We start from the raw sequence: 27,578 nt of genomic DNA, 5'->3' as shown, positions 1-27,578 counted from the left end.
GAGAGCTGTCTTGTTTTGAGGGGCCAGCCTGCTGGAAGGCTGTAGAGCTCAGCAGTGAATACTGCATCTCTGTATGTTCTTCCCCAGCACCAGAGAGAACCATGTGGCTTCACTTAGTGGACACACCTCGCATTCAGAGTTTTCCAGAGGTCTCCACTGGAAGCTATAAATATTGGATCCCTTACTCTTGTCGTGTTAGCCTCTGAAAGTGGATACCAGTGATTTCTCCCTAGTGTAGTTCCACAGGCTTCAGTGATGGTGATTACCCTTTTCCTGCACTGTCTTGGATGTATGGAAGGTGTGTTAACCTCACTGCTACATGTGTCATTTCCAACTAATATGGACATTACCATCACTAGGTACTTATCAAGAGAGATGGCAGTGTGAGGTTCCTTTCCTTCTTTAGGAAGTGGTCAGGCTTTGATTTTGCTGTAGTGAAAACCAGTCTGGGCACTCTGTAGAAAATTAAAGATGGTTTAGATTGTTTGAGTTGGTCCATATCTCACTTCGTTGTACAGCCATTAGCCAGAATTGTGGTTAACCCAGTGGTTTCTGGTTTTTACTTCTGCTATTAACAGAAAGCTAGACTTCCCTCATGCTATTAAAGGCTGTTACAGGTTTCTGTTGAATAAGTTCCTAGTTCTGTGATCAAAACTGTGTGCGATCAAACCCCAGCTTTCTAGGTGGCAACCTAGAAACTTTTACTTTGGGGAGAAAAGTAGCAGATCTCTCATTATTTTTCTACTGTAGTGTATTGTCATCAGGATATGGATAGGCTTAAGCTGACCTAAGGCTGTGTTGCTTCCAAAAGAGAGGTTTTTCCTTTGCCCACTGCTCCTGTGCTTCTCCTTCCATTGGCATGGGTGAATTAAGTAGCTGTGGGATCGATGCCTTGTTGTAGCAGACAGTGGAAACCTTTGAGAGACCAGAAACCAGGGTCTGCTCCTATTTGAAGCTGTCCTGGTCTGACACTGGCTTCAATGTGACTACATTTAAGTTCTTCCCATGTGGTATCAAGTGCTGTCACCTTAACTGGGACATCAGTGTGCCTATTCTGTCAGCTTTTATCATAGCTGAAGTTATAGCATGATCTTAAATTGTTTACATATTCACAAAGTGCAGGCTGGTGGTTAGTGTCTGTCTCAAAAAGATTCCACACTAACTTGAGTCCTTAAAGGCTACACAATTTTACAGTAATTCTCTTACCAAAATTTTTTCTCATTTCAGTGGCTTTGTTTTCCTCCGACTCATTTGTCCTGCAATCCTGAACCCAAGGATGTTTAATATCATCTCAGGTGACTACAAGCTTCAGATTGGATCCATACTTTATACAGTAGTAGGCATGAAATTACTGTAGTGTCTAATGTAGCAAAATACTACATTTTTTGAACGCTTTGTCCAAAGTCCTGTTATTATGTAACTTGACTGTCTTTTCCATCAGGCAGGCAGCGCATGCTTTTTACCCTCAAAAGTTAAACTGTGGTTATTCCCAATGTCATTTTAAAGCCCATAAAACCATGCATTGTGGTATTTAATAACAGTTTTGTTGTAACGTCTGTGGAGTATATTCTAGTACTGTGAAAAATGTGTATGATCTTCAGATGTCAGTTTGGATACAAAGCAGTGCCAAAAGTAAAGGTTGAAATTCAATGATATATCTTAAATTAACAAGATTTGTAGCATCTGAAGTGCTTGGAATAAATTTCTGCACCTAGAAAATTAGGCTTTAATAACCTGTTTCCGCGTCCTGCTTAGTTAGCTTCCAGCCTTTAGGGAGGTCTTTACTTTGACTTGCTAAGAACAGTCAGTCTGAAATACAGAATTGTAAGGATGAGACAGAGAGGAGTCAATGTCTTTATTCTACAACAAATAATCCTTTTAAGAGAACAGTTCCATTTTTGTGAAAATGGTTCTTACTTCACCTGTCTCTCACTAACATTGCTTTATTTTGCATACTTGTCCTGTATGCAACTGTTAGAGAAAATCAGATGTTCATCTTAATATATTTCCGTGGGCATTGCTAAAACAATGTAAGTTTTATTTCACCAAGTGTCATCTTCCACGCGCAGGTCTGTTATGGTACTAGAAATATTTTATTCCATTAAAAAATGTGGATTGGAGAAGAGCTGTACTTTCACTCGACTGCTGTTAGTTTCAAACTGAATGACCAATAACTCTCTGCTTTGTGTTTCTGCCAGATTCTCCTTCCCCCACTGCTGCAAGAACACTGACGCTGGTCGCCAAGTCTGTGCAGAATTTAGCAAATCTGGTTGAATTTGGAGCCAAGGTGAATATAATTTCACGCACATGGAACAGCCTAGAACCATTTCCAGCACACATCAATGTTCCTGTCGAAGGCATGCAAAAATCAGTTGCTGTTTGCTTGTGCAAAGCCTGACATGCGGCCTGTTTGACCTCATCAGCAGGGAGGCCTTGCTGGTGCTGTTTCTTTTGCCCTCTTCCCTTAGAGTAAAGGGGGGGGGTTGATCTGAACAGGAGCAGTAGCATGAAGTCTGGCCAAACTGGGAAGAGGAGCCATAATTGAAAGGAAATGATCTAGAAACTCTTACTAATGGCTTGGTATATCCCATGATGATTTTGAATCTGGCAGTATGAACAGCAGGAATCGGCTGTTAAAGTAATAGATGAATGACTGACCATACTGATAGGGGTTAGAGTGTGATGGAACCATATTTTGATGCTGTGAGCACACAGATAAACCCAGCAGGCATTTGTTCCAAAGACTAAAGTTGCACAAAAGTGTTCATGATGGTAGTAAAATGGGCATGTTTTATTTTTTAATATCAGACCAAAAAACTTCAGAAATGTGAGAGCAGGAATCTGTGATGGGGAAAGAATGAGAAGGATAAATATTCTTCCTCAAAAGATGATGGCAGCTTCTTTGTGTTTCCATTTATTATTTGATATCAAAAGGGAGGCATCTTTCAGTAATACTGGTGCACTTCTTTAGACAACCTGGAAATGCATTCCACACAGGTGTTCTATCTATTTATAGTAATTAAGTTTCCGATTTGAGACTAATCAGGCCTCAGTTCCCAGATTGGTATTAATAATCCAATTCCAAAACAAATGAACTGCCAACCCCCAACTCTTCCTTCCTCTTCTGCTGCTTTCACCCTGTGTTTTCCTACTGCTTAGAGTAGTGTTTTCTGTGGTAGAGTACTCTAAAACAGCCCTTCTGTCTGTATTTATTTTCATACTGTTAGGCATAATTAATGCTGTAAATCATATACATAGTGCACTAAGCCCCTGTTTCAGTAACATTTCTATTATAAAACTAAGAGAACGCCAGCCACAACTGGTCTGCTTCAGTTCCCAGGCTTAAACACAGCTGAAATACAAACTTGTTGTTTTAAGCCTAATGAGAGTGACTTTGGGCTGGCATTATAAAGTTATTTTTCTGACATGCGTACCTTGCAACATAAGCATTAATGAAAGAACAGGGAAGAGTGCACTTATTCTTGACCATACCTTTGAAAGCAGGGCATTTGTTCACAGAAGCTAAGTATTGAAAAGATGCATCTTACATGCATATTGACATGAATTTGCATTGTAAGGACATTTCTGAATGTTTGGAATGTAAGAAAATACTGAATTCTGCAGTCTTTTCATGGGCTACACACCAGATGTCAGAAACTCATGTGAAAGAAGAAAATCGCTCTAGATGATGCATTTATTTTGCAGTGTCATTTGTCTGACTGCACTGTGCTCATTCCAACAGCATAATAAAAACAATTACCTTGGCATTGATTTGTTCTAATGAATACTTAAAAAAATTCCCAGGAGCCATACATGGAAGGGGTAAACCCATTCATCAAGAGCAACAAGCATCGTATGATCATGTTCTTGGATGAACTTGGGGTGAGTGCTTAAAAAAACCTTCTTCTGGAACTTACATAGTGACACTGTAAGTGAAAATTCTTTACACTTTTACTGACCAGCTCAAAATTCTATCAGCTCCCGCACAATTCTTAATGCTTATAACTGAATAAATTATTTTTCTTATGCACATTTAGAAGCCACAGATGGCTGACGCATCATACTACATTAAATCCATAAAATATCATCTTAGACTTTATTCATTTAGTGCCTGTGTAGATGTAAGCAGCTCAAACAGATTTTATAGCTACAAGGATTAGAAGTTTTGGCCAAGAATACAAATCTTAAAGTATGTTTTAAAACAAAAAATCTTAAGTATGATTGTTATGTGGTTCTGAACATAAAGCCATTTTATGCTTTAAGAAATACTAGGTTGAACTTCATTTATGTGTTACCAAATGTGCCACTACCTTGTAGACATTGTAGTTTGAAAGCAGACTGCCATCACTGTGTTCTTCTAACTTGTCACTGTTCTGTGTATGACATCTATAACAACAGTTAGGACCTCACCTTAGATACGGCTGTTGTTAAACCAAGAAATAATTTTCAAAAACAAAAAGAAAAAACGCACAAAGCTTCCTGAGTTGATGCCTTGAAAGTGACCTAGAAGACATCTCAGGAGATATTTATGAGAGATAAAAATGAGAGTGGCATTCAAGTATACTGCCATATGTCACCTTTTTCTGGTTAAATTGCAACTTCTGCATATTAGGATACATCAGGTTTATTTAAATGAGAGATTTTGCACAAGGTCTCTGAAACTGTTGGTTTGGAAATAATTCTGCTTGTTTAAGTACAGTATTGTTTTATGACTGGTTTAATGGGTTAATCAATAGTTACAGATTTTGCTGAATTGCTGTTGCTGCTGTTCTCTTATTTAGCTTGGAAAAAAAAGGCACTAATGGACGGGTTCCCCCTCATTTAGAGGAGGGTTACAAGCCTGTATGCAGCAGCTCTCTGGTCAGCTCAATGATAGCATGGCAATACCAGACCCTTTACTGAGAACCCTTTTAGCAGGAGCCAGAATGGCAGCATACCCATAAAGCATATGCTTGCGGAGAGGAGAAATACATGATTCGTAGTGAAAAGGTGGACTGAGAGAAAAAGCCCTAGAGAAAAAGAAGGCTGAGGGGAGACCTTGTCACTGTCTACAACTACCTGAAAGGAAGTTGTAGCAAGGTGGATGTTGGTCTCTTCTCCCAGGTAATAGGCAACAGGATGAAAGGAAATGGCCTCAGGTTGTGCGGGGGGAATTTCAGATTGGACATCAGGAATTTTTTTTTCATCAAAAGGGTACTCACGTACTGGAATGGCTGCCCAGGGAGGTGATGGGAGTCTCCATTCCTACAGGTGTTTTAACAGATGGGCAGACAAGGTGCTTAGGGATGGTTTAGTAGTGGACAGGTATGGTAGGACTTGATGATCTTAAATGTCTTTAAGGTCTTTTCCAACCAAATGATTCTATGACTGTAGACTTGGCTGGGAAGACCAATGCTGCAGTACCTGCTGTCAGCATAAAACAGTTGTGTTGTCAGGGATGTGATTTACCTTCCCATGTGCCTGGGCACTCAGCATCCTAAATCCACTCTCATCTTTATTATTGAAGAACGTTCCTGAGCTTCCAGACACTACAGAGCACTCTCGAACTGACCTGTCCCGCGATCTGGCAGCCTTGCACGAGATATGTGTGGCACACTCAGATGAGCTCCGGACACTCAGCAACGAGCGAGGCGTAATGCAGGTAAGTGACAGAAGCTAATGAACAAATCACAGGCACAGGCAGCACATCCCGAGTTGCTCTTCCAGCACAGGGTGCTGCTGTAGTAATTCTGGCTTCTACATTTTAAAGTAGGTGCACTTCACCTGGAGGCTCTTAGCTGTAACTTAGTCCGTAGTAATGTACCTTTGTGCAACAAAACCAAAGAGGTATTTCTAAATATTAAAAACTTCCAGAGGAAGTTTTATCTTCTAGAGGAAGCTTGAACCCACAGAAGTGATGCCTCCTCACAAGCAATTTGGGTCACAGTTTTAGCATCTTGGGTTTTCCTCAGTGGAGAACTAAATTTACTCTTTAGCTTTCTGTTGGTATCTCCCACTTCTGCCTCCTGATGTTTTGAGTGCCTTTGTACACAGGTACACCAGACTCTGCTGGCAAACCCTCGCAGTGTGTCCTGCTCTCTTAGCCTCTCCATTAAACCTCAATGCAGCAAAAAGATCCACTGGTGGAGGGGCAGAGTTTGTGCTGCTGGTTTAGACTTCCCTTTTGAAGTTGTGTCAGGGAATCAGCTGCTTCCACTTTTTTGTTTATTGCCTGTAGCAGGTCTGACAGGCTAATGCTGAAAATGCTTCTCCATCAAGGCCATTTCATTTCCAGTCCCTAATGTGCGGTTTTTACTGACTGTCTCCCTGCAGCACGTTCTTAAGAAGCTTTTGGCCATTACTGAACTGCTTCAACAAAAACAAAACCAGTATTCAGTGTCCAATAACATCAGGTAGCAGCCCTCTACCTGAATTCTGCATGGATCCAGCATGCCCAACACGGCGACTCACACCAGTATCACTTTCTTCTTGCTCTTGCCAAAAATAGCACACCTTGTCACATTCCCAGTGATATGTGAACTATGCAAAAAGAAAACAAAGATCTTGTTGGTGAATGATTGTGCCAGCAGCTTTTTTTTAAGCTATCTGTGCAGGACATTTGCACTTTTTTTTCCACTTGGAAACAGTTTTCACAACCTCTGAGCCTTGGTGTACAGTTCACCTTCCGCGAAGAAAATGCTGTGACTGTGTCTTGAACTTCAAAAATTACTTTTCAGCACCTCTGATTGCCAAAGTTTTGTTGTCTCATTAGAAAAGAATTATCAACTGACATGAGAAGAAACGTGTTGTTCTGACAGCCACGTATAACTGGATAACATTTCTTACTGTAATTTCTGACTGGTTACAATAATTATGACTTTTTTGACTGTTTCAACCACTTTAACTTGTATTTACAGTTTCCAGAATTTGATGTTATGGTAGGAACAATCTTTATACTTTTTATACCATGCTGTTTCTCTTGCTGGAATCATGTTGGAAGAGAATATGCAGAATGGGTCTTGTCAGCTTTATTTTTTGATGTGCCATTGATTCAGTCTGAGTAGTTCTTCCATCAGGAACTGTATATCCAGATAAATCACAATGCTTTTGTAAGATGTTTACAACAGTAAATAATTTGAATCCAGTAAATTTATTGATCCTTGTATCGGACATGCATGCGTTCATTAAACCATTTTATAAAATAGGTATTGGTTGGTCTTTTGTGTACTGTAAGCCTGGCATAAATATTATTTTTATAAGTGAAAAATGTTTTTAAAATAAATCAAGCTGCAGATCAACTCTCTATGGAAACTGGCAAACTTTGGCTGCTGTGGAAGTTTTTTATGGTGTCTGCACACATGGTGTACTTCAGAAATGTTCGTGGCATGCATCCTCGGAATAGCATTCCCTTGTCCATACACCTTAATGTGTACTTATCTGTCACAGGGTGAGAAGATAGATGTTGAAACAGAAGAAAATAGAAGTAAAACATACAGTTGACTCAGAGGGTATTTCAACATCACCATCTGTAACTTTTCTGGAAAATGATCTTATAAGGAACAAAAGGATGCTGAGATTCACTGACAAGACTGGAGATAATCACATAAATAATTCTGTAATAGGAGCATGGCTGTTAACACCATTAGAACAGCTACACTCTTACACCCTGTCTGTTGGAACTGATTTTTCCTTTCACTGTCAGGCTAGATTGTGTAGTACTTATCCTTGGGTCTCTGTGGCATTAGTGCCCGTCTCTGAGGTTTGCAGCGGGCTTTTCCTGTGCTGCCCTGGTCTTTCCAGCTGAAGCAGTTTTCCTGAAGGCAAGTGCCTAGTACTGCAGCCGACAGCTCCCAGGTGTGATGGGAACCGCTCTCAGACAGAGGCCTTGTGAGGAGAGACCTTTTTGCAAGGCCTTGATCCTACTGGATTCTTGCTGCTTGACCTGCTGCTGTCAAACCCGGTATTAAACTGCACCTTGGAGGAAAAGATATTTAACAATCTCTTTTTCTGCCTTACTTGGTTTGGTTCTCTTTCTCTGTATACTGTGACGTCACAGAAATCACAGTCTGTAACATTTTTGTGTGTGTGCTGAATGCTCTGCTGACAACTTCCAACCTGTTCAGAACGCAAGTACATGACTTAAATTGTGTTGTCACGTTTCCTTCACTTGGTTATGGTGTGTAAATGGTATCAGGTTTTCTGAAGTGAAGTGGCAATCACTGCTATTCTTCCCCAACTAGTTAGCTTATGACCTTAGTGCAGAAAGATTTGTCAAAACCAGAGTGGATAAAGCTAGTTATTCTGTAGACTTAGTTGGCTGAGTGTAGGTGGTATAACTGTTGAAAATAGAGACACTTGGAGAACAGATTTGACTATTTACCAATCACGTACCACACAGAGCGATGAGAATGAAACTAGGAGACTCCCCACAGCTGCACTGAGGTGTGTGTATTGCAGAACTGCTGATATTCTGAAAGGGTCTGTGAAAAGGATCATCCATCTTGTTTTGGATGTACCCACTTAGGAAAGATTTTTAGAACACTTCTCTCAGTTGCTGCCAGGTAAGTAAGTCACAGAAATGTCTCTGGAATCACAGCTGTGGCATAAGTCACATAAGTATGATTGTTGCTTTCCCTACTGTAATGTACATGGCTGCAGTCTCCTGGTGCATTTGAGAAGAGCTTCCCCGATCTACCAAGTGTTTATTTAGCTGCCTGTGACAAGCCTGGGAAAAGGGGAGCACAAGCACATCCTGCTCTCAAGCATGTATGGGTCTGTTGCTACAGCTGTGCCCTGCTTGCATTTATCTTTCTCACTAAGTGCCCAGTTTGATGGTAAGTGGAGGACTACAGGATGACACTAGCTGAAGCCGCACATCAGACTGTTCCTGAATCAGAATGCCTCCCTGAGTGACTGATTTCTTAAAGCAAACACTTCTTACTTGTGTTTGTCTTTGAATGGAGGAGGGTTTAATGGACACGCAACCAGCTGTTTTAGCAAAGTCATGTGCTTTATTGCAAAAGAAAACCTGACAATACCTCATGACACAAAGCAAGGAACCGGTCACAGGTTCACACAGGACCCTGAATAGTGGCTCTTTCATGGTAGGATTCAGTCCTCCTTCACGGTTACACTCAGTCCAAAAGATCCTCATCAGTCCACTCCTCCTAATGAAAGCAAAATACGCAGAGCCTTGAGCAAGGCATATATTGGGTTTTTTACAGTAAGGTGTGCCAGGCAATACCCGGCCATGGGCAGAGATGCTCCTGCACACACTCTCACAGTAACATACACGAAGACAACTGAGGAACACAATAACTCCTCACATCTCTCAACTGTCTGCTGTTAGAGGCAAGATATAAATACCAAAATTAAAGTCATTTTAAACACCGTGCTTGTCCACGTTACTTGGCAGATGGGCATTCCTGACAGGACATCTGCACAGGAAAAAGGACCAAGGACCGTGTGTTCCTTGCACACACCATTTTGACAGCCAGGTACAGCTCTTGGTCCTGGTTTGCTCACAAGGCCAGCTCAAACTGGAACAAGAATTCACACAAGGCCTACAGAGAAGTTACTCAGTGAAGTGCAGGTCTATTAAGTTCCAAGCAACATTGCCGAGTGTGCTCTGTGTATTGTGCAGGGAAGAAAACAAAAATAAGTTGATCAAGTAAATACAGCAGACGGAAGATTTCATATTCAGCTAATCCCAGGACAGAGGACTGGAAACCTCCTGCGACTAAGCCATATTTATTGCTTCTGCAAGCATGCCAGAGTGTTCATCCATGACATAAAAAAAACCCCACATATAGAAAATCTACACAAAAAAACCCCCAAACCTATGCTGTTTGCGACCAGGATTTAATACTAACAAGTATTCCATTAATAGAAGCAGCCTAAAATATATCTTAACTAGTGGTGCCTACATGCTTTACGCTTCAGGCTAGTTATCCATGCCTAGTTAAACCTTCCCCTACTGCTCCTTGCTCAGGCAGGATCAGCTGCAGCTGGTAGCACAGCGTCATCTTCAGTCAGGTAATGAACACCTTCAATGACAGACTCCACAACATGTCTGGGCAACCTCTGCCACTGTCTGACCCGCCCCACTATGAAAAAAAGACTTTTTTTTTTTTTTTTGTATTCTGATGGAATGTCAAGGTTTTTAGCTTGTTTCCATTGCCTACTGCCCTGTCACTGGGCACCACTGAGGATAGTGTGGCTCCCTCATCTGCCTAGTCTTAGCTTCAGAGCAGCCCAGTCATGTTAGCAGCGCATTTTGACCACCTCTTTGAGGTTTAGCTCACACTTCTTCAGGTGATCTTAAGTGCTATCATGAAGCACATGCAAGAGAACCGGGTGATCAGGCCCAGTCAACACGGGTTCAGGAAAGGCAGGTCCTGCCAAACTAACCTGATCACCTTCTATGACAAAGTGACTTGCCTACTGGATGAGGGAAAAGGCTGTGGATGTAGTCTTCTTGGGCTTCAGTAAAGCCTTTGACACAGCTTCTCACAGCATTCTGCTTCAGAAACTGTCAGCCTCTGGCCTGGACAGGCGCACACTCTCCTGGGTTGAAAACTGGTTGGATGGCCGGGCCCAGAGAGTGGTGGTCAATGGAGTTAACTCCAGCTGGAGGCCAGTCACAAGTGGAGTTCCTCAGGGCTCAGTACTGGGTCCAGCTCTGTTCAATGTCTTTATCAATGACCTGGATGAAGGCACTGAGTGTACCCTCAGCAAGTTTGCAGATGACACTAAGCTGGGTGGACGTGTGGATCTGCTGGAGGGTAGGGAGGCTTCGCAAAGGGATCTGAACAGGCTGAACTGCTGGGCTGAGATCTATGGCATGAGGCTTAACAAGGCCAAATGCCGGGTCCTGCACTTGGGGCACAACAACCCTCTGCAGTGCTACAGAGTAGAAGTCTGGCTAGAAAGCTGCCTGGAGGAGAAGGACCTGAGGGTGCTGGTTGACAGCAACTGAACATGAGCCAGAAATGTGCCCAGGTGGCCAAGAAGGCCAATGGCATCTTGGCTTGTGTCAGAAACAGTGTGACCAGCAGGTCCAGGGAAGTGATTCTGCCACTGTACTCGCCACTGGTGAGACCGCACCTCAAATACTGTGTTCAGTTCTGGGCCCCTCACTACAAGAAGGATGTTGGGGCTCTGGAGCGTGCCCAGAGGAGAGCATCGAAGCTGGTGAGGGGGCTGGAGAACAAGTCTTACAAGAAGCAGCTGAGGGAACTGGGGTTGTTTAGCCTGGAGAAGAGGAGGCTGAGGGGAGACCTTATTGCTCTCTACAACTACCTGAAAGGAGGCTGTAGAGAGGAGGGTGCTGGCCTCTTCTCCCAAGTGACAGGGGACAGGACAAGGGGAAATGGCCTCAAAAGCTCGGACAGGGGAGGTTCAGGCTGGACATAAGGAAAAAAATTTTCACAGAAAGGGTCATCAGGCACCAGCAGAGGCTGCCCAGAGAGGTGGTGGAGTCACCATCCCTGGAGGTGTTTAGAAGATGGGTAGACAAAGTGCTCAGGGACATGGTTGGACTCCATGATATAAGAGGTCTTCTCCAACCTAGTGATTCTTTGTGATGGACAACCTTTTACTCGTATCTGGTGCTTCTTATGGCTTTACTGCCTTAACAGCTGAGTCATCTATGCATAACAAGCACCCTGTATTTCTTCCACCACTTCAAAGTGATGAGCTCTCTGTACTAGTTGTATTAGCATCTGCTATGAAATCAGGAAATAAAATCCTAGGAGTAGATGAGAACAGATTGTGCACTTCTGTATTACAGCCTGATTACTTACAGATGCAAATATTGTCAGTATCAGCTAGCCACAGGATTAGTAAGGTCTCAAGGTCTGAGCTGTATGCACACACTAAAAGTTTTCCAATATTGAAGCACACTTCTCCCTTTCTGTTCTGGCCTGCTCAGATCTGCTCCTGCATGTGATGATTACTCAGAAATTAAACTATGCCAAGTACAAACCCTCAGCAATTCACAGAGATCAGTATTTTAAAAGCCTACGTTTCAAGAGCTGTCAGAACTGTGCAAAAGCTTATCATGGTATGCTGCAGACCACATGCATCTATCCAGTTAGTTCATTCCTTTCAAGAAAGGAATTGTGAATATAAATTAATAAGCAACCCAAAATCAGGACTGCCTCAAACCACAGAAACCTAAAAATGAGATCCCCATTGAAGTGAACTGGGGCAGGGAGAGGTGAGTCTTCAGAGCTCAGATGGAGCTGTTCTTCCAGTCATTTGTGCAAAGCAGAAGTTACAGAAGTGCTAGTTTTAAAGTTACCAGTTTCAATATGGTTTTTAAATCTAGGATCTTGAGTAAACCTAGTCAAAGCTTTTACAGCAATGAACAGGTACCAAAAATATGCCTGAGGTTCCACATTTTGTTAGAACATAGTTTCAATGCTGATTTTATTGTAATCTTGTTCAAATAATTTTTTAGATTCTAGTTTGATATTACAGCATCAACCTACAATGATAATTTATAACAGCAAGTTTCCTTGAATTCTGAAAAGCTACATCCAGCATTTTATGTTAAGACTTAGAAAGATGACTCTCTTCAGTTGTTAGCAACTCTATGTCACACCTAAGGTATCTTAGATTCCAAGTATTCAGACTCAAGGGAAGTACAGTTAATCATAGAATAGTGAGGGTTGGAAGGGACCTTAAAGATCATCCAGTTCCAACCCTCCTGCCATGGGCAGAGACATCCCACTACATCAGGCTATCCAAGGCCCCATCCAACCTGGCCTTGAACACCTCCAGGGATGGGGCAGCCACAACTTCCTTTGGCAACCTGTGCCAGTGTCTCACCACTCTCATGGTGAACAATTTCTTCCTGCTGTCCAGTCTAAATCTGCCCCTCTCCAGTTTATACCCGTTCCTCCTCGTCCTATCCCCACAAGCCTTTACAAATAGCCCCTCTCCAGCTTTCCTGTAGCCCCTTCAGGTAGTGGAAAGTAACTATAAGATCTCCTCTGAACCTCCTCTTTTCCTGGCTGAACAAGCCCAACAATCTCAGCGTGAGCTTGTAGGGAAGGTGCTCCAGCCCCCTGATCATCTTTGCAGCCCTCCTCTGGACCCATTCCAACAGCTCCATATCCTTCTTATGTGGAAAAGGGAGTTTTCACCAAACCTTTCCTCATCTAGGGTGTATTCTTTTCCAGTCAATGATACATGTGAAAGCTCTGAAAGTTGTTCACATATGATATGAAGGACTACCTTAGTTCTGTTTTCAGGCTGAGGAGGGTGACTCAGCAAAAACCTCCACCTTATTTATACTTGGTCTTATAAATGGAGGTACTAGCCACCCATATGGAATTTATGCAAGCCTTACTAGCAAAGTGACTGATGTAGAAATTCAGCCTGACAGCTGACTTCTGCTTTGTGCAAGAAGCCAAAAGCAGTAAATGAAAACAGTTTCAGAAACACTGTACAGGAGAAAAAACATGACATAAAACTTCCATTTAAAAAAAAAAAAAGCCTGTTTAAGCATATTTCAGCATATGCTCTTATTTCATTCACATTCTGAAGAGTAAGTTTCCACCTGTAGAGCTAGGACTTCTCCTGAAGCATTCAATTCCTGGCCTTCCAAAACCTCCTTTCGTCACAACATTCCAAATCTCACTTTCCCAGCTATTTCCCCAGCTGGTATCACGGAGTTTCATATGCTGGAATGACAAGTACTAAGCTTTATGTTGTTCTGTGGTTGTTCCACTGTGTGCCAGACTTTCAAATCACAGGAAGTAGCAGGAAGGATGGCCTGAGTGTTATTCTCTCTCCCCTAAGAAGACTAGGGTATTTAGGAACACTTCTAACTCTGGGTGATCGTTAAAAACAAAGCTGAAGACTGTCTGAGCAACATGCAAGAGTATTAACAGACGCAGAACTTGGTATCTGAGGTACTTCTGTCTCGGCAATTAAGAACAGTGACAAACAAGTGATAGTACAATATGTTTACTGACCTCATCCACTTTAGATTTCTTTGCGACATATTCATCATCTTCATACCCCTTCCTCTTCTTCCTAACACCCCATCCAGAAAAAAAGTGAAATGTTTAGGTATTTTAAAAAGAGTCAGTCTCCTTATTTGGATACAAGATGAGGTTATGGACAAATCTGTCACATAGGAAACCATTGAAATCTCAACTAACAGCTTGCTGAAAGCTCACAGTGGGTACTAAAGAGAAAAGGGCAGGAAAGAAAATATCAAGAAGTCCTCTGCCATCCACTTAAGCCTTAAGAAAATATTAACAATTTACCCAATTCTTATTTTAATCCTGTGATTTTTCAAATACTGGATTCTCATTACATATGACATTAAGTGGCCAGACCTTACAAGCCACCTGAGATTCTTGTTGTGTGCTGCAAACCAATCAGCACCATAGCTTGCAATGCAAATCAACGCAGAAGAATTTATTTTCCTATAACTGAAAGTGCTGCTTTGAGCCTGGGTCCTCAGCTTCCAGTACAGTCACACAGTGAGCATGTAAACAGACATCCTTGTGTATACATTTAAATGTTTTCATTTTCAATCATTCACACAGATCAAAGGAAGTTAATGTTCATCTATCATTAAAAAGGCAGAAGTTTAACACAATAAGAAAGTATCTACTCACGGGTTTGTATTAAGGGAAAGCTCCGCGCTGTGACACTTCTCTAATTTCTGTTTTAGTGCAACGACCTCTTCAGGCCTTGGCAGTTCATATTTCTTTATGAGATTTTTCATGCCTACAGTGGCAACAACACAGCAGCAAGCAAATTAAATAATTTCTGCTCTATCTTGTGAATTACACAAGCTACTGTTATTGCTTCTCCCTCTTACTTAAGCTTCAGCCAACACTTTACCCACCCTTCCCTCAAAGCAGCAGGATCACAGCATGCATTTTCAAGCAGCTTCTTCTAGGAAAAAATTCTACATCAAGTAAATCAGAACTCCCCTCAAACTTCTTTCTAAAAAGCCTTCCCATCCCACACAGCCCTCAAACTTCATAGGAAAAAGACCTATGAAGAACTACAAAAACCAAAGAACTACACTGAAACAAGCTGTTAGCATCACTTATTCTAGATCTCCTCAAAGCATGTTATGATAATGTGGAGTACACATTACTGCTTACAAGCTTCAAAGTACACGGGTATTTTTTACATTCAGTACTGTATCTCAGTCTTCAAAAAGAAAAAAGTTGTTTTCAGTCTTCTTAAGAAAGCAAATTAAATTCACAGCTACTTTTTCCTCTACCAGCAGTCCTCTCGGAAACCAGGCATTTACAGATGCTTCAAAATTTCCTTCCAGCCATCACAAGTTTATAGAAGAGCTGCCTTTGGGTTAAAGCTACCTTCCAGAATAATGCAAGTGAAGCATAAGTAATCCCAGCATTCCCTTTGCATCTGAGCAATGGAAACCTGAAGACTGGATTTGCTAATAGGAAAAGCATCTGAAGCTTTATAAATTCATTTTCAATTTAAGTTGTATACTCTGGTTACTGGCATAATGTATTTGCTGCTACAGTCAGCTTAGTGAAAGGACTGGGTTTTTAATATTATCACTCTCCTATTTTAAATGTGTGCACTAGGTTAAAGCATTAAACAACTGGTCACGTAGTTATCCAGTATCCAGGCCTTTTTGTTTAATTAAAAACAGGTAATGACCAGTGTACTACATTCCCATTTATCTCAGCTAAATCATGCTAGCGTTGTTGGTATTTTACATATACATATATATTTTTATATATGTGTGTGCGTATTCTCACACTAGCAAATCCAAGCATCTTTTGAAACATCTTTATACCTCCGAAACAAAAGTGAAATATAAATCCTGACGTTAACACTAGTAACTTAGCTCAGAACAGGCGCCCTCTGGTGGCAGGAGTGGTTACATGCGGGCTTCTGCCTTAAGCTCTTATTTTTAAGACAGTGACTTAAAGTCATTTCACCCTAACTTACAAAAAACATTATCTGGTTCCTAAAATACATTTCTCACTGCAGAGTCAGTTGCTAGCACTTAACTGACTATAGCACTGATGTTCTGAGAAGAATCAGGCCCTTTGCCTTTTAATTTCATCTGTTCATATCACAGGAAAGTCTCAGTGTTGCCTCACACGCTAGATAGCTCATTCTAGTGCCAGCGTTCTACTTACCTTATGCTAGCCCTGAGGTAAAGAAAACCACATAAAGCACAACTTTCTGCATAAAGCTTTTGTGGTTTGGAAAAAGCCAATGTTTTTTCCAAAGTTTACTTACATTTCATATCATCTAGTAGCTTGGGTAAGGTTGTTCTGTCTTCTTTCAACATAAGACTTTCTGATAAATAACTACAAAGAGACAGGGAAGAGTAAGTTCTTCAAATAAGGTGCCATAATTAGTGGCAGCTACAAGCACTTAATAAAATGTGTATTTATATCTGCTGAAACTTTATCATTAGACTTAGTAAAAATATTATGGTTACCCAAGTGTGATAAAAGTGATAAAAGAGCAAATCTCTCACTTTTAACATTCTTGTTATGAAAGAATGCAACCAAAATATTCCCCAGCCATCTAAAGAACCTAGGTTCCCACACTGCAGAATTAAACATTTGTTAGTGAGCCTCACTGAGCTAAGCCAATTTATGGCAAGATTCAATGAAGTATCATACAAACATGACACCACTGCACAGTATGACTGTTGGAAAAACAAATACTACAGAAGAGAAGTCAGAGCAAGTATTCAGCAAAGCCTGCAAGATGGGATTGTTTCTTGTGGCAGCTGAAAGCAAATCCTAAATGTTGTCTTGTGGAATCTCTCAGTCCCTCCCTCTTCCTTCAGAGATTAAAGCTTCCTTTAAGAGCTTTAACACATACACACACCACCTGGGTAAACATCAACACACATAAGCAACAGTCCTCACGAAGATCCACAGCAATTGAGTAGTTTTATCCCTTCCTGGAAAGTGCACTTAAGGATAAATTGCAGAAATCCAAAGACTCCAAAGCACAGTGGCCTGCTCAGGCTATGTTAACTTCAAACACAACAGACATTCATGGCAGTTATCAGCTGTGACTCCCAGACTGAGGCACCAGCCACCAGAAGATGGCAATTACCAGCTGCGCTGGTGACATCACTGCTCTTGCAGAGATCAAATTTAACCGTATTGCACTGAACCTTGTGTTGACACCACCACTGAAGACTAATTTGGAACCACCTTCTGCCAGAGCACAGTGGCACCTGTTTTTTTACCGAAGCTCTGACTTTTTCAAGACTGATGTAAACACTGACAACATAGGAGTGACAGGTTTTCCAACCTTCCATTTTCCATCCCACCTCTGCAGCTTCCCACCTACTCACTGCTCCACAAGACCCAAGCTGCAGCATTAACTTCTCTCATGTCTAGGACCAAAGATCTTGCATAGAGCAATAAATAACAAGGTTACAGCAACAGTACAAACAGGTGGCAAAGACTTAAGTTTTCATGAATACACAAAGATAAAACTTTACACACCTTGATTCACACGCTATCTACAAAATATCTACAAAAAGCATGCCTTTCTGAAATTTGCCACAATACAGACAGACTGAGATTCATGTAAAGACTCTTTAAAAAGAACAGTTTGCCTTTAACATCAAGCCCATTTACTTGTCGGTACTATACGCTAAATGCAAAGTGGTCATGTGGAGTGCCATGCAATTAAAAGATAGAATCATAGAACTACTTGGCTGGAAAAGACATTTGAGATAGATTCCAACCATACCTGTCCACAAATAAACCATATCCCATAGCACTTCATCTACCCATCTTTTAAAGACCTCCAGGGATGGTGACTCGACCACTGCTCTGGGCAGCCATTCCAGTGCCTGAAAACCCATTCCTGAAGTAGTTTTTCCCAATATCCAATCTAAACCACCCCTGACACTATTTGAGGCCACTTCTTCTCATCCTATAGTCTGCCACTTGGGAGAAGAGACCAACATGCACCTTGCTACAAACTCCTCTCAGGCAGTTGTAAACAGTGATGAGGTCTCCTCTCACTCTCCTTTTCCCCAGGCTAAACAAGCACAGTTCCCTCAGCCACCTCTGATAACACTTCTCCAGCCCCTTCACCAGCTTCGTTCCCCTTCTCTGGGCACACTCCAGTCCCCCAATGTCATTGTAGTGAGGGGCCCAAAACTGAACACAGTACTTGAGGTGCAGCCTCACCAGTGCCGCGTACAGGGGCACAATCACTTCCCTGGTCAACACTCCAGGTAGACACTTCCAGCAACTACCTCATCCGATTTTCTGCAGAAGGAGGAGCACATTTTGTCCATATAAAAAACAAAGCAAACCATGCACTTCAGCAATGATAGATTGTTTGATAATGCCTTTGTAAATAACAGTAGCTGTACCACAGAAAAGCAAGGGAATGATTTAAAACAGCACCTTATCTTTACACTACTTCAACAGAAATTGAGAGGTTGTACAAGTCAAATACAGCACCTGGTCTCCATGTGCCTCACAGCTGCCATTTCAGTGCAATTGCATTTGACTCTGAAACCTTGTTATCTTAAAATTCCTACTTTTTCTTCAAGTGATTCTTCAGGTGTTTCAAACTCTCAGTTTCTACTATATTTCTATTTTCTTCACTGCAATCTTCAAGATGAGTCTGAAAATCATGTTCTGTTCCAATTAGGAAAAAGTTGTCCGTTTGAATTTATTTTTTCTTATTCCAAAGGATAAGAAAAACTAGACATGAACTACTTGGATTTATCATCTACTTCTTGAAAATGGGAAAAAAAAACCCCACCACAACAGTACTGATTCAGTTTTGAAACCTAAAGGGCACACCTGAGCATTAACAATCAGTAAATACACACTTCTACTTGTTATGAATATCTACAGCAAAACCATTTTCTGTAAGAAGCAAGTAAACTGTCTAAATCATACCTATAACAAAAAAGAAAAGACTACCTTTCCATATTAATTCCTGCTCTTGAACCGCTAGATAATATGGCAGTGAGAGCAATCTGTGAAGGAGTAAAGAGCAGATATGCATCTGTCAGAGCCACTCGGTTGAGGAAGTCATCGGCTGTTTTTCTCAAACCTTCAGGATTCTCCAGCACTGGATAACGAGTCTGAAAAGTAAGTATTTAGAAAAGTAAGTAGCTTTTCCTCATCTTCTGGTTCATGAGCTCAGAACACACAATTCAAGAGTATTTTGTAAAGCTAAAAAGTATCTCGCCATCTTCTTATTCCAAAGATAACCTAACGTGGTTAAACGCCGCAACTATACCGGCTTCCTTTCATATATCTGCCTATCACTTTAGAAACTAGATCTTTTAAGATCAACGGCACGAAAGGAAATACAGTTTTTAACACAGCCCACAACAGATTAGTGCTATGTTAGCATATGGAGTATGTAGCACATAAAACAAACCTTCAGATCTATTAGAAATCCCTCAAACGGCCTGTATGGATTGTGGACGATGAGGTGGAAGTTCAGTTGCTGAATAAGCAGCAGTTCATACTCCAGTATTTGTTCAAGAGCTTTTTCCTGTCCAAGAGGGCTTTCTCGAAGGTTACCAACAAACTGTGCACTGGACACATTGAATTCATCCACTTTACAGGCCAAAAACGCACATGTGAGCCTGGAGGAGGGGAGAACAAGCCAACAACTGGCATATGCAACAACTGTTGTCTTATCAAGTGTTCAGACAATTTTTATCTTCAAAACCATGTTCTGAACACAGCAATTTTTTCCACATGGAAACTGAAAGTGATCAACGCTTTGTCTTCACCCACATTTAAGCACTCATATTTCCTTTCCCATGTTTTCAAGCCTTTACAGATATTAAGATAACACTTCTAATGTTCTGCTTGATAGAATAACTCAAGGTATATTCGTAACTCACATTATTATTCGAGGATGATACTCCATCACCGAGTTATTGAGGTAAAAGCGCTTGAAATACATGCAAGCTGTTCCCTACGTTAAAAAAAGGCAGGGAAAATTAAGTACAGAAACAAAAACAGATTAAGAAAAAATAATTTACAAAATAGCATTACAAAAAACAGCAGGAACATTCAAATATATACTGCATGACATAAAATAGCACTAAGATGCACACAACTCCATGTGATTAAATATTTCAAAGTCTCACACATTTACACCTGCAAAAGCCTTGCAAAATGGCAGTTTGATTATCTTTTCTGCTATTTTCAGACAAGATGAAAAAGAGGTCAAAAATATCTTCCAGAGAAAAATCTGATATTTAAATGAAATTTAAAAACCAAAAAACTGAAAGAATTATCTTGGAAGTTTTGAGTAATCCCTGCCAAGACATCTGACTTCTTTAATCAGTAAAATTCCCAGTACACTTAAAATCCGTACTTCTGTGTGTTTGCAGTAAATGCTAAGTTTCCAAGCAGATCTGAACACTATCAGCATGAGAGTAGATGTCTTAAAAACCCTCTTCTTGGTGAATTTGACCCAGCATACACACTCAATAGAGGGCACTGCTAAAATAGAAAAGTATGGCTCCACACAGCATGCAATGTCAGCCCACTGCTACATTTCACATGCTCTTCAGACAAGATACTCTTCATCTTTGTCAACCACCACACCTGCCAGAAAAAAGGAGGATTGACCAATGGCAATTACAAATCTAAATGGCTAAATGACCAACCACAATTTCATTCCCTGTGTCAGCTGTAAATCTTCACTGTCTCCCTTGGAAATCCATTCTTCTGCATTCAAGAGAAATCAGTTCAAAGAGAGACCTTTTTTCCTTTGTAGGTCAGTTTACTGCCTGTACAGGTGCTTGAACCAACTTGCTTTGAGGTCAAACAAGAAACAGTGCTTGAGGGACAATGGGACCAAGACAGCCCAGCTGTAGGGCTGTCTCCTTTAAATACAGCAAGATAATTTCATTGTATAATCAATCCACACGTCTTTAGGTTTGTTTCTAGTCTTTGCTTAAGGGAGAGGAAAGAAACAAAAAGTCATCTATGCAAGTGTAAGAACCACAGGAAACAGATGACATTGAAGAAGAAAGAAGAGAGGAAGAGAGTTTGGCTTGTTTAGCCTGGAGAAAAGAAGGCTCAGGAGAGACCTCATAGCAGCCTTCCAGTAATGAAAGGGGCTGCAGGAAGCTGGGGAGAGGTTCTTTATCAGGGATTGCAGGGATAGGGCAAGGGGCACTGGTTTTAAGCTGAAAGAGGGGAGATCTAGCCATTGGGAAGATACTTTTTCCCCGTGAGGGTGGCGAGGCACTGGCACAGGTTGCAAAGGGAAGTTGTGGATGCCCTCTACCTGGAGGTGTTCGATGGGGGTTTTGAGCACCCTGATCCAGTGCAAGGCACCCCTGTCCATGGCTGGGGGGTTGGAACTGGTTGGGCTTTAGCGTTCCTTCCAACCCAAACCATTCTATGATTCCATAAGAACTTTCTGGTTTTGGAATGGCTGCACTGCCCAGTACACAGAAAGAGGTAAAGAAAGGTCTGAAACACAGACTGCAGCAGTGGGAAAGACAAACCTCAAGTTTACCAAGCTCTGAAGAGAGAGGTAAGTGAAGGAGGGCAGAAGGGGCACAGAGCAGTCTGAAACATGGACTGCAGCACTGAAAGGCAAAGACCTCAAGTCACCTGAGATATGAAGACAAGCAAGGCAAGACAGAAGCGGCCTGCTTGGAAAAAAAAGAGTTAGTAAGGGAAGGCAGAAGGGGCATGGACTGGTCTGAAACGTGGATCACGGCACTGGAAGACACAAACCTGAAGATACCCATGCTCTGAAGAGCCAGGCAAGCAAGGGGAAGTAGAAGGGGCACAGGTGGATGCCACAGCGGGCAGCCCTGCTGCTTACCACCACCGATCTTGGCATGGTTGGCTTGAAGACAGCACAGAAGTCCACCAGGCGCTTCTCGTAGTACTTGCATATTGCCAGCTCCTCATGGGGCTCCAGAAGGGCAAGGTCGGTCTGCTGGACCTTGAAAGAGAGACAGATTGCAGCATTCCAGTACCTGAAGGGAGCCTATAGGAAAGCTGAGGAGGGACTGTTTACAAGAGTATGGAGTGATAGGACGAAGAAGGAATGTCTTTAAATTGGAAGGGGGAAGATTTAGATTAGACATTAGGAAGAAAATCTTCATGATAAGGGTGGTGAGGCACTAGAGAAGGCTGACTAAAGATGCCCCCTCCCTGGAGCTGTTCAAGGCCAGGCTGAATGGGGCTTTGAGCAGCCTGATCCAGTGGGAGGTGTCCCTGCCCGTCGCAGGGGGGTTGGAACCGGATGGGCTTTAAGGTCCCTTCCAACCCAAACCACTCTGTGATTTTAAGACCGCTCCCCCACGTTGCCCCCCTCCTTTCCCCTCGGAGGCGGAGAAGCCGCCATTGCCGACCCTCCCGGGGCTCTCAGCACCCACACCTTCCCGCGAAACTTGCGGTTGGCCTCGGCCCGGCACCAACTCAGCTCCTCCTCGCTGCGGAACGTCCAGAACCGCTTCTGCGTGCTGCTGTGGAACATGGCGCCAGCAGCACCACGACACCAGCCCCGCGCACTTTACGGCGGCACCAGCCGTCCTGTGTCGCGGAGCATGGCGGGAGTTGTAGTTCAGAGCAGGGAGGGTAAGGCTGCCTCCACGTTCGAGCGCGGGGCATGGCGGGAGTTGTAGTCCAGTATTTTCCCAGCCACCGTTACACCTTGTGTTCAGCATAATCTGTGCTGAACAGATGTCTCTTCTCCTGTAATCCTCTCTGCTTGCAGCCTGTCACTATCTCAAGTGCCGGTTCAGGCAGAGAGCTGGCTCCAAAGCTCCAAATTAGCACGAGATTTGACTTGTGAAGTTCATTAAAATTAGTCCTTGGGAAGGAGTAGAATATGCATAAGGTTTCTTGCAAAATGCATACAGATGCCTGTAAGTGGGATATTCGTGCCCAGCTCTTGTCTCGCTGCACATGACTGATGGAGATCGCCCAGGATGGATAACGGAAGCTGCTCGCTTGCTGAAACTCTGAAACAAGTCTTAGAGAGTTCATTCGCCAGCATTTTAGGTATCAGGAACAGTGGGAACACAGCACGGAGCTGGTACCCTGCTCTTGGATGCAAACCATCACACAGAAACATCACTAATCTAACACTGCAGCTTTTCATGGTGTAAAAAGCTCACTAATAGGAGGACAGGAGCTGGGATACAGCCCAGGGGAGCCCCTGGTGGAACACATTTCAGAGAATCATAAAATAATTGAATCATAGAATGGTTTGGATTGGAAAGGACCTTAAAGGCCATCAAGTTCCAGCCCGCCTGACATGGGCAGGGACACTGGATCAGGTAGCTCAAAGCCCCATCCAACCTGAACACCTCCAAGGAAAGGGCAGCCATGACTTCTCTGGACAACCTGGGCCATCCTCAGAGGAAAAAATGTCTTTTTAATACCTCATCTCAATCTCCCCTCTTTCAGCTGAAACTGCTTCCCCTCATCCTATCCCTGCACTGCCTGATCAAGAGCCCCTCCTCGGTTTTCCTGGGGCCTCTTTCAGTACTGGAACTGCTCTAAGGTCTCCCCAAAGCCTTCTTTTCTCCTGCCTGAACTATTCAAATTCTCTCAGCCTGTCCTCATAGCAGCGGTTCTCCAGCCCTTGGATCATCTTCGTGGCCCTGCACTGGACTCACTCCAACACTCCCATGTCCTTCCTGTGCTGAGGCTCTGGAAATGAGGAATTATTTTTTCCATATAAAAATGCAGAAGCCAGAGGACTTGTCACCCAGCATAAAAGCCCTGTAGGTTTGGAGAGCCGAAGCCGTAGCACTGTAGTGCCAGCAAAGGCAAAACATCCGCACCCCTTACATGGGATCTTGCCATCAGTCTGGCCACATGGCCGAGGTGGCCAATGGCATCCTGGCTTGGATCAGAAATATTATGGCCAGCAGAAGTAGGGAAGAATTCGTCCCCCTGTACTCTGTGCTATTGAGGCCACACTTCAAATTCTCTTTCCGGTGCTGAGTCCCTCAGTACAAGGAAGACATTGAGTTGCTGGAGTGCATCCAGAGAAGGGGAATGGAGCTGGGGCAGGCTTTGGAGCACAGGCGTTATGGGGAGTGGCTGAAGGAACTGGGGCTGTCTAGCTTGGACAAAAGGAGGTTATGGGGAGACTTCATCACTCTCTGCAGCTCCCTGAAAGGAGGTTGTAGCGAGGTGAGCACTGCCCGTGGCAGAGGGGTTGGAGCTAGATAATCTTTAAGGTCCCTTCCAATCAAAACTGTTCTATGATTCTATGATTCTATGATTCTATGGCTTAGAGGTGAACTTGGCAGTGTTAGGTTAAGGGTTGCACTCAATGATCGTAATGGTCTTTTTCAACCTAAACAATTCTGTGATTTTCTGGGGAGCAATAGGCCTCATGTCTGTGGATGGTGTGGAGGTTCCAGCTGACAGCAGTCCTGCTTGTGTCATGCTTCAGTAATGCATGACTATGAAATCATAGAATCATAGAATCATAAAATGGTTTTGGCTGGAAGGGACCTTAGGGATCATCTGGTTCCAACCCCCTACCATGGGCAGGGACACCTCCCACTAGATAGGGCTGCCCAAGTCATGTCCCTAAGCATCGCATCTACTTGTCTTTTAAATACCTCCCACTAGGTCAGGCTGCCCAAGGCCCCATCCAACCTGGCCTTGAACACCCCCAGGGATGATGCAACTCCAACTTTCCTGGGCAACCTGTGCCAGTGCCTCACTACTCTCATAGTGAAGAAATTCTGCCTTATGTCTAGTCTAGATCTGCCCCTCTCCAGTTTATACCCAATGCCCCTAGTCCTATCACTACAATCCTTTGTGAACAGTCCGTCCCCAGTTTTCTTGTAGACCCTTCAGGTGCTGGAATGTTGCTTTAAGGTCTCCTCAGAGCTTTCTCTGTTCCAGGCTGAACAAGCCCAACTCTCTTAGCCTGTCCTAGTATGAAACCATGTAATTTGTCAACATCAAATAATAATAATAATGTTAGGGGGAAAAAACAAGCAGGGAATCCTTTATGTTATGCCAAATAACATCAGTCTTGGTGTTTTTTCAATGAAATGCGTGGAATAGAATGTGGGAAATAGCCCTATAGCTGTTCTTCTACTTTGTAGTCCTATCTCATGTCAGGCTTGATTTGGTTATTGTTAAACATATCCTGCAAGTTAATGTATGGTTTCCATTACTATCTTCACTATTTGTATGGTTCTGTCTAGAATATTTCATATTTTCACTGTTGCAACTTTCATGTTTGATAATTATTCTTACATATAGGCAGGCATGCCATTGGCATTGACATTTTGATACAGACAATTGAGTTTCTATTCAGTCTCTTTCTAGACAGCACATGCCTAGTTATCAGACTTTATTTATTCCAGTCTTAACTTGCAAACCTTTTGCTGTTCTAATTTCTTTTTTTTTTAAACTATTGTTTAAAGAGGAAGTTAAAGAATTAATACAGTCCTTGTCACATATTTTACTCCTCCTACAATGTGCGTTGACCCCACCTAACAAGCAAACACCCACACAGCTGCTCACTACCCTCTGTTGTGGGATGAGAAGAAAAATAGAAGGAAGGTGAGAAGACATGTGGGAAAATGGTAGATTAATAGCAAAAGCAAAATCTGCACGTGAGCAAAGCAAAGATTTAATTTAGTCACTATTCCAATCAGTAGCCTGCTCTCTTGGAAGAGTGTATTTGGAGTCATGTGGAGGATGTAGTATCTGAGAAACTGGTGATACTGGGTTTTGGACAAAAACCAGGAGAAGCCCTGATGCTAGCATGAGTTGCTGCTTTAGAGGAGTCTGCTGGAGTGCCCTGTGCTGGCTCAGGTACTATGACACAGATAACATTCCAGCCTGTCAGGAGAAGATCTGTGACTGTTTGTTACATGAAACAAAAGGCACCATGGAATGTGGAGGGAGGAGGAACCTCTCCACGGAAGGGATCTGCACAGTGTGGCTGAAGGGACATTAGGATTTAATCACTATTTACATACTTGGTTTTATTGTATTTTATTAAAGTAACTGTTTTATTAAGCTATTCACTGTTGTGCTTTTCCTATGAAGATACAGAAAGAACCCTGCACTGTCCCTCTCTGACCTCCCTCCCCCATGAGCAGAACACAGTCAAGGGGGAAGATAGGACTGAGGGGAAGGAGAGAAAGCATGGATGCTGCGCAAGCACTGGCCAGCATGAACGAAAATTCTGGTGTGTTACCAACATGGGTTTGGTCAGAAATCTGAAACACAGCATCATAGGGACTGCTGTGAAGCAAGTCAACTCAGTACATACAGGCAGGTTGATCTAGAGCTGAGTTTAAAAGGTAAACATCTATATTCTTCAAAGAATATCAAGAACCCTGGCAAAAAGCATTTGAGAGACTTGTGCAGAATAGTGACACTCTTTCAGTTTTATCCATGTAAACCTGCAGATTCATACGGCTCCTTTTGGTTTCTTCAGTATTCTCTTGCTCCCTCCAAAATAATATTTGCGTGTAAGATCCAATTAAGTTCTAGATGCAGCTTTTCATAGCTCTTGTGCTCTAGCAAGCAATTCCAAACACTACTGCACTTGTGGCTGAAATATGTGAGAGAAGTATGTTAAGCACATGTGGATGTTCCTGGGGCTGGTAGCTAAAATAGTTTCTTATGGTCTGAGATGTCAAAGGTCTTTTTCCCAAACTATGTAGGAGATAATTTTATTGTCTGTGTAGTCTGACAGCAATTGAAAATATCTAATTTGAAGCTAGAACAATGAACACTTTTTTTGTTGTGTATCTAATCATAACAGCTCCATAGCAAATGAGAAAATCGTAGGAATTGCATGTTTGAATAATCAATCAATCTACTGAGTGGGCACATATCATTTTGCATAACCACTGTTAGTGTAAAACATAAGAATAGGAACAATGATTTCTGAAAAGAAAAGAGCAGTAGAAAGGATAAAGCAGATTTTTAAAATAAATCTTCACTGATTTTATACCTTTCACATTTCAGAATCTGTGCTTCAAAGGGGTATGGGTTTAAGTTTTAAGGATAGCCAACAGCTTTGGACTTCATTGATTTTTAGCCCCACATTGGTTTTAGCTGATATCCTGCATTATTAGTGACTCTGAAATTTAGGCTGAAAGTAGAGGAAAGCAGATTTAGATGAAATATAACTTTTACAAGTCTGTTACAAATCCATGTGCAGAACCAAAAATCCACTGTTTCTAGTGCTGTGCTTTGACTATAGCACTTTTCACAATCTTTTTTACCTACAACACAAATTTAATATCTCTTAATTGAAGAAGTTAATAAGAAGTACAAATGATACAGTTGGATTTTTGTGCAAATATCAAAATATACAAAGAATGGTATAAAATACACTAATAAAGTGCAGAGTCAGTGTGAAATGATTTGTTACTTAAATTAGGAAGATAACTGCCAAGACTTAAAGATTTCTTTGAAATGGAAGTCTAAGGCTTTAAATACAGCAACTTCATTATTAAATGCAGAACTGTGTTGGGCAAAGTATTATTAGGCAGCCATGAAATTAGAAATACTGTCTGAATTTTCCTAAATAGCTGTATGAGTTATTAATCAGTTGCTCTATTCAGTCAAATGTAAATATTTGCA

The 27,578-nt window shown here is 42.1% G+C and overlaps 2 protein-coding genes across 2 annotated transcripts in view; one reads left to right on the top strand and one right to left on the bottom strand.

The window, feature by feature from the left end:
* Positions 1-7,311, top strand: part of RASA1 (RAS p21 protein activator 1) — a 60,826-nt gene extending 53,515 nt beyond the window's left edge. Inside the window, exons 21-25 of the mRNA XM_009562966.2 lie at positions 1,228-1,295; positions 2,199-2,287; positions 3,805-3,882; positions 5,507-5,641; positions 6,313-7,311. Of these exons, the coding sequence (XP_009561261.2) occupies positions 1,228-1,295; positions 2,199-2,287; positions 3,805-3,882; positions 5,507-5,641; positions 6,313-6,396 (454 nt within the window). The 3' untranslated portion in view covers positions 6,397-7,311. The remainder of the gene's footprint in view (positions 1-1,227; positions 1,296-2,198; positions 2,288-3,804; positions 3,883-5,506; positions 5,642-6,312) is intronic.
* A 1,665-nt stretch (positions 7,312-8,976) lies between these two features.
* On the bottom strand, positions 8,977-22,495 carry CCNH (cyclin H). Its single transcript, XM_009562931.2, has 9 exons — positions 22,372-22,495; positions 21,811-21,933; positions 19,862-19,935; positions 19,387-19,597; positions 18,921-19,084; positions 16,240-16,310; positions 14,619-14,730; positions 13,965-14,025; positions 8,977-9,146 (listed from the first exon to the last, which is right to left on the bottom strand). Exons 1-9 carry the CDS (start codon positions 22,468-22,470, stop codon positions 9,114-9,116), a joined length of 948 nt encoding a protein of 315 aa, XP_009561226.1. The 5' UTR covers positions 22,471-22,495; the 3' UTR covers positions 8,977-9,113.
* Between the last annotated feature and the right edge of the window lie 5,083 nt (positions 22,496-27,578).

Source organism: Cuculus canorus, chromosome Z, assembly GCF_017976375.1.
Source record: "Cuculus canorus isolate bCucCan1 chromosome Z, bCucCan1.pri, whole genome shotgun sequence".
In the NCBI taxonomy this organism is placed as follows: domain Eukaryota; kingdom Metazoa; phylum Chordata; class Aves; order Cuculiformes; family Cuculidae; genus Cuculus; species Cuculus canorus.
The sequence above is the reverse complement of the archived record's forward strand: the minus strand, read 5'-3'. Positions and strand labels throughout refer to the sequence as shown.